Source organism: Echinococcus granulosus (genome assembly GCF_000524195.1).
Source record: "Echinococcus granulosus chromosome Unknown EG_S00027, whole genome shotgun sequence".
In the NCBI taxonomy this organism is placed as follows: domain Eukaryota; kingdom Metazoa; phylum Platyhelminthes; class Cestoda; order Cyclophyllidea; family Taeniidae; genus Echinococcus; species Echinococcus granulosus.
This window is the reverse complement of record NW_020170407.1, coordinates 226,495-233,671: the sequence shown is the minus strand read 5'-3', so window position 1 is coordinate 233,671 and position 7,177 is coordinate 226,495. Positions and strand designations below refer to the sequence as shown.

General features: G+C 40.3%; 1 protein-coding gene across 1 annotated transcript in view; it reads left to right on the top strand. All coding sequences in view use genetic code 11, as the record gives it.

Annotated features, from left to right (window-relative positions):
• Window positions 1-1,151: 1,151 nt before the first annotated feature.
• The window catches only part of EGR_04358 (hypothetical protein), a gene marked incomplete at both ends in the record, with an annotated part of 6,447 nt that continues 421 nt past the window's right edge, over window positions 1,152-7,177 (top strand). Inside the window, 5 exons of the mRNA XM_024493607.1 lie at window positions 1,152-1,220; window positions 2,421-2,498; window positions 4,303-4,384; window positions 4,430-4,555; window positions 5,353-5,402. Of these exons, the coding sequence (XP_024351928.1) occupies window positions 1,152-1,220; window positions 2,421-2,498; window positions 4,303-4,384; window positions 4,430-4,555; window positions 5,353-5,402 (405 nt within the window). The remainder of the gene's footprint in view (window positions 1,221-2,420; window positions 2,499-4,302; window positions 4,385-4,429; window positions 4,556-5,352; window positions 5,403-7,177) is intronic.

Here is a 7,177-nt window from a genome sequence, read left to right as displayed (position 1 = left end):
GGATGGATGGATGGATCCGGGATGGATGGATACAGGATGGATTGATTCGGGATGATTGAAATGATAATTGGATGGTTGGATACAGGATGGATACCGAATGTGTACGGGATGGGCAGAGGATGGTTGGGTTCACAGCGCAGAATGGCTGAATCTGTGAGGAGGCATAATGGAAGAGGTGTTAAAATTTTATCCACACTGTGTACCTAGCACATATATACATGCCTTCAGGCAGATGAGAATGTCATTCCAGTGACAAGTAATGACGGGTTTGGCATCCCCACGAGACGCAAAGTAGACGAGTACTTCTCTTTTAGGCTAGATGTTTGTCACCTGTCATTACACACCCGCAAACTTCAATTACGAATTTCCTTACGCCCCACAAATGATGTAGGTGTCAATCACTTTCTTCGCCATTCACCACTAATCCGACAGAACTGAAGGTTAGTCAGATTGGCATTTTAACCCACATGTCTTCTCGCCCCTAGCAACCTGTACTTTTGCATCCTTCTCACGAGTACAGGATCCTCCTGACCAGAAACTGGAGCGTAAATTATCTGTGTGGTGTGTTCTGCAGCGACACTTTACCTAAGCGGGCCTCAAGAAGATTTTGACCACAGACGCATTAATGAACGAACATTTTTGGCCACCATCACCCTGGAGAACTTGTTGGACATCCCTCAAAGGAAAGATTGGGCAAATAGTCTATCAATTCTGACGTCAATACCTCTCGACATTATAAGCGATGACAACGTCCGAATCTACCGCCATTTCACTGAGTAAAAGGAAAAATGCACAAAGCAGTGTATCATCAAGCATTGACCACTTGCCTTTTATCAGGACAGAGGCGCTGAAGCTGAGGGAGCCTTTTGACTAGAAGGATCAACATCTTTTGGATTGCACTACTGTAAAAATAATGTAATTGCCGCTACCAAATCAAACAGCAAAGTCATGAAAGCATGTGGATCCACCGTACCACAGGCCGTTGTAGTAGCTGTCAGTAGCTTTAACCTGCTAACTTTAATGCTCCCTAACTTCTCGACTGCATTGTAATGCGGACACGAAAAATCAGCACCTATTTATAGAAGTCCATTTAAGCCAAAGATAGCTCCATAGAGAACGGGAAAAAAACAAAGAAGCTTAAACCACAACTAATGAGCAACAAATTCTCATTTCAAAACACCCGCGCTCTCTTATTTTGTTCAATTAAAGCACTTAAGAAGGTTGGAGCATGAGGGTTTCCTCACTTTTCGGGGAACATTCTGCACTGTCGTAGAGACCCATGGTAGCCCATTTTGAGGGAAGGATAAAAGTTTATACAATGCACAGTGTCACATAATCGGCAGGCGAATTGTTTGCGTTGATTGATAAAGGGAGCAAATGGTGGAAATTTCAGTCTTATCACTTACCAATTCAGTAGTGAGTGCTTACTCGGTTGTCTGTGTGCTTGTGTGCGTGTGTGTGGAGACTGGAATCCCTCAATTTTAAACATCACATGCCAAATTCCACCTTAGAGTGCCTGAAGGTCACCAACCACCCAAACATCGCATTTTACTTCGATACAACGCAAGCCACGTGTGACTAAACCACGAGATCAAATTAGACTGAAGTAACCTTTTTCGGTGTGTAAATTGTGCAGTACCTAAATGGGGCAAGAGCCTTTTATTTTACTTTTTTTGGTTACATTACATAATGACGGGAGTTTCAAAAAGCCGCGGTGGGGGCGACCCGACCAATAGGAGGCAGCTGCGCCTGAAATCTAGTCAAGCCTTGTCAGCCGTGTGTTACTCACCCTTGCCGTCATATATTGTTTAATTGTAATACAAGTGTGATTTTCTTATTTTCCACATTTCGGCTTTTATTACCCACAAAGTGGGTTTTCAAGTCCTGCCATAATAATGAAACCCGACCAGTTCAATTTGTAGGTGTAATTCCTCGCACAAAATATGCATTGTCGATAAGGGGAAGTGGCTGGGGGCCACTGGCATGGTTCGGAGGCCATGCCGCCCGGTGGTGGTACAGCGGCGGAGCCCCTAAGCAGCCTGTTATAAAAAATAAGAGTGAATGAATAATTGGTTAATTGATCAAACAAGTGAACGTGACTCCACCTCTGTAACTGTACCGCTGTTAAGAGGGTACAAAATGAAACCAATTTAGGAACACACACCAGCAGGCATCTCATCTCATCCGATCTTATCCAATTACCAAATCACATATAAACACTTCAGCTTTCAAATAATGTGTTTTTAGGCCCTGCCTACCAACTCATCGCTTGACTAAACCTGGTTATTAAGAGGTCATTTGGGCAATACAAGAGTAAGAAAAATAATTTAGGTGATCAAAATAATGAGCTTTTGTTCTGCTAAAAGTGCCTCCCCTCTTCTTTAATATTTCTTTTTTTCCATAATTCTTTCTTCTGACAGATTAGTTTGCTCATTTACCTTATGATTGTGGTATTTTTTATTTTTTGGGGTGTAGGTGTGGTAGTGGTATTTTTTGTTGTAAGGAATAGGTCGATTTTTATCAGAGAGGCAAAAAAATCAAAAAAAAGGAGGGCGAAAGTCTGTATGTGACCTGAGGCGAGATGACCGAGTAACATGACTTGGGTAGACCAATAAGAGGATGAATTATTAATTAATGCAAACGCGGGTTCGGTGATAAATTGAGGGGTTTATTTCATGTTCTTTTCGCCACTTTTTTGTCTACACTTTTGTAAGAGACGAAAGTATTTATATTCTCTACATTTTCTAGATGTAATCCCCCAGATTTGGGAAGTTTTATTGGTTAATTGATTGATTCAAATAGAAATTGGAAATCGATAACTTATTGCCTATTTAACCAGTCCACCAATATCACCACTCTGTTCCTGTCCTTTGTTAACCCATTTTAATACCCAGATTTACTTCGTAGGGGTATATTTATAAATCATATTTGACAGTATTAGAGGTGCCTAAGTCAGTTAATTTACCGATTATTTTAAACTGATACAGGGAGGGGGTGCAGGGGGATTCCCTTTAATTGCACGCCTTTCCGCAATTGGAATCAAACCACTAGCAGAGAATGAGCCACCCTATTTCTCTTTCATAAATAAGGGGAAAAAATGAAACCCCGAAACTTTTTTGGAGTAAAAAGGAGTTCTTTTTACCCTTTGTCATTAATGCGTACCTATTGGTAATAATTTTATTTATGTGAATTTGATAATATCAATCTTTGGTGTAATAACTTATAAGTTTTATGCTACTGCATCAGGATTGACAGTTGACAAAGTAATCGAATTTAACTCGATGTCAATATATTACTAGGGGAGAGGGGGGGGAGCCAAAGTCTCCTTTATTAAATACCAATCACTGACTATACTTACTCGATTTTTTCATTTCTCTTCTCCTGCATTTTGAATCAAAGGTGATTTAATAACCACACTCGCCTTGTGGCCAAATTAGATTTATGCATACTGAAAAGAAGCTATCCTTCCATACGGTATGTCGGCTTGTATCAATTGATTCCGCTATTCTATTTCTCCTTTTTTTCTATGCATGCAGCCGAGGTGAGTATCTTAAAAAAAAGGAGGATCAAGGATATGAAAGATGGATTTTATTTATACAAAAAAAGGATGAATGGTTTATACTAACTGTGACAAGGCAAGGCGCCTGATCTATGTGTGCGCACGTTGGGGCGTTAAATTTAGTCCCAGCCAGACAGACCTAATGCAAAAGCCTAAATATTATTGAAAATACAGCCAAAACGAATGTCATTTTCAGGCATGATTTACCATCAGACTGTCGCAAATCTAAATGATAAATAAAAGTCGAAAGATGGTTTGTATTATTTTTAAAACTAAATCATATCCTTAAAACATGAAGCTTTTAGATGAGCAACAAGATGTTATTCAAAAAGTATTCTCTTTTCGCATCATTTCATTTATTTTAGGAGGCAAAGCTCATCCAATCGGGATTAGGTAACGACTAATCGATAACACTTATCTAGTACCTCGTGTTCTGATTGGCCTGCATTAGCCAATAAAATTAGTACCGCTTAAATCTATATCAGAGGATTTAATTATCAAGAATAAATAAAAACTTTGCTTTTTAAAACTAGGGGGAAAATATTGATGATTATTAGACCATCAAGAGTTTTAAAATCACGTCCTTTGTCTGCTTGAGTTTTAGTAAATTATCAGATTTGGTTTTGGCTTTCCTTTTATTGTAAAATAACTCAAATCTATTCAGTACTCTGCCTTTTTAAAATGCAAATGGGAGAGCAGACAAGTTTAGGTAGGAAGATGGTTATTTTTTCGTTTGAAAATAGCCGACCAGTCTAAGAGGCTCATTAAATCACAATTTTAAAACCAGACACAGCGACTTTGTTGAGTCTAATCTGTCATTCACCAGTTAGCTAGATTATTGTATGCACCACTGTTTTGTTAATATTTCAGATAAATGGGGTAAAGAACACTCTAGAATATTTTTGCATCATTTAAACGCCGGTAGAAATGATTCTGTGCAATTCAGACAGCATCGATTGATGTCTCAGTGGATATTTCTCCATGCCACATCACTGAGTAACGGGTTATGCAAGATTTAATGGATATTGCACAACTTTTATTTCATAAATAATACCCCTGCTAGTGCTTTGAGGGGGCTTAAGGCTTACACACTGAAAAAAACATCCAATTACCTAATCGGCTTCAAAGGTAGCATTGATTTAATGTCTCTGCTACCAAAAAGCATGTCATGGTACCTCTTAACAAGTTTTAAGTAGGCCACAAGTTGTGCTGCGATGCGAAGGAGCACTTGAAACCGTGAGATGATAGTGATGATACCTACTACCTACCAGCCCCCCACCCATCCTCCAACCACTCCAACTCCAGGCTCAATTGAACTTTCTATGAGAGTGTGTCATTGCATGTAGTATAAGTGACACCCATTGTAAGCACACCTGTTAGTGGATGTACTGTGAATAGCCTAAACAATTTAAATTACGCTCCAATAAGCAATTAGCCATTGATCAAAGGACCATGTCAATGCGCAACCGTAATCACCACCATCGCCATCATCATTTTCAGCACCAATCCTAACTTAACGTCATGTCTTCGCTGTCAGGAGGAGAACGAGGGAGAGAGAGAGAGAGAGAAGTAAAAAGCGCTACTAAATGGAAATTTCCAACAATTTGTAATTAACCAAACAAGAGAGCGCCAATTATAGCGATCTCTTAGAGGGTCATCATGTCTATTCATAGTCGATGCAATGGTGGCCTGATGATTCTCACATAAAGGAAGGGGAAAAAATCTTCAGCGAAGATGGTTAGATCGTTTTTTCTTGTAGTACTGGCAGGCAAGAACAAATTAATTGCTTATAGTTAATGGGAAATTTTCCACGGTGTTTAGCAAATGCAATACAATATACAAAGTAAGCAAATAAATTCATGACTTTTTGCCCAATAAACGAAGAAGTTGTGTGAATATGTGATTTTCTATTGTAAATAAAAGGTATTAATCTTTGGTGTGCTTTCGATTAGGGGATGGGAGGATGATACAGGTGGATGGATATGGGATAGATGGCTGCATGGATACAGGATTGATGGATAGATGGATAATGGCTAGACGGGTAAGTGATGGCTAAAAACTCTTGTTCAGCCTTCATTAAGTGAATATATACACTTGGAATTCTCTACACAACCGTTTAAGTTCTTCGGTGGATGAAGTGGTCCATCCCTTAAAAGTACATAGCTGAAGGTGAGTGGATCGTCTCTGGATAGGCAGTGATGTCTTCAGTCATCGGTTACACTCCGATAACCACTTCCCATCACAAAACAATCAGTCTGTCATTCAGCTAATGAACAGTCTAAAATACTACACATGAATAAAGGCTAGGCACACCATGTTCGTAGCCCGAGTAGCTTAATGTCCCTAACTTTTTAATACGCGCCTGATGAACTCATGGGCTGACCAACTTCCAACACAACTTCCCTTAGCTTAATGGATGCAGGTGTCAACGCCTTGCTTCAACATGTACTTCTAATTTGTCTGGGAACTGAAAGTCTTGTCCATTTGACGTATTAATCTCCGAGTCTTCTCGGCCCTATCAATCCGTATTTTTACATCCTTCTCAGGAGTAGGGAATCCCTCTAACCAGGAATGGGAAATGCCCAAACTCCTGATAGGCCAATGCCAGGGTCATCAAGTTCGAGACTGCTCAAGGGGTCATTACCCAACCCCACCCCTACGCGAAGGAAGAGGACACTTCCCAAAACAGCCTACAAGCAGAGTCTGGAGCTTCGGCTCCGATGCACACTCGATTTGTTAGGCGGACAAGGCTGGATCAAATCAATCGGTTGAAACCGACTGATTTGATAAAACGAGGATTCAAAGTAAGCGGTAAGCGACACAGAGCACAAAGCCTTCTTATGCCACCTGTTACAACAAGTCATGACGGCAAGTTCTGCTAAAATTCATGGGAAATTTTTTCATTTGCTCTCCTGATAAACATAACCACATGAGTTGTGCATCTTGAAAGCGCATTCCACTTTTTCGTTTGTCTCTAGCGCCCGCGCATGGTAAAGGTTAGACCTGGTGATAAAGAGACCTCAAGCGGGTGGGAGGTTAGTTTGACTGACACAGTGCAATTAGCGGTATAATTTAACATCCGCAAGGTGACCGTAGTTACTATGATGTTGCAGTTGCTAGCTGCCTCCACTTCAGCCAAGTTCTGTGTTGCTCATGACCCTGTTTCACGATGAGTCAAAGGTGGACTTGTCCTGGCATTAGTAATTTATTTCACTACTTCGTATTCATTCTTTCCAACATCTTAGCTGAGATTTTATCCGTAAATGACCTTCTTTCGTTCTTTTTTTACTTATTTATTCAATTATATGTTTTGATACCTTTCAGTGGATAAGCTAAGCATCAGCTCATTTCTTCATTCATTTATTCAGTTAATTATTTATGAATTCATACCTCTTCGCATTCCTTTCTCCGTTAACTTGTGCATTCAGCCTTTAGGGCACTCACTCACTCATCCATTTATCCGTCCTGCATACATTCTGTATCCATCCAACCATCCACCCATCCATCCTGCATCCATCCATCCCGGATCCCTCCTGTATCCATCCATCCATCCTGTATCCATCCCGGATCCATCCATCCATCCACCCATTCATCCATCCATCCATCCCGGATCCATCC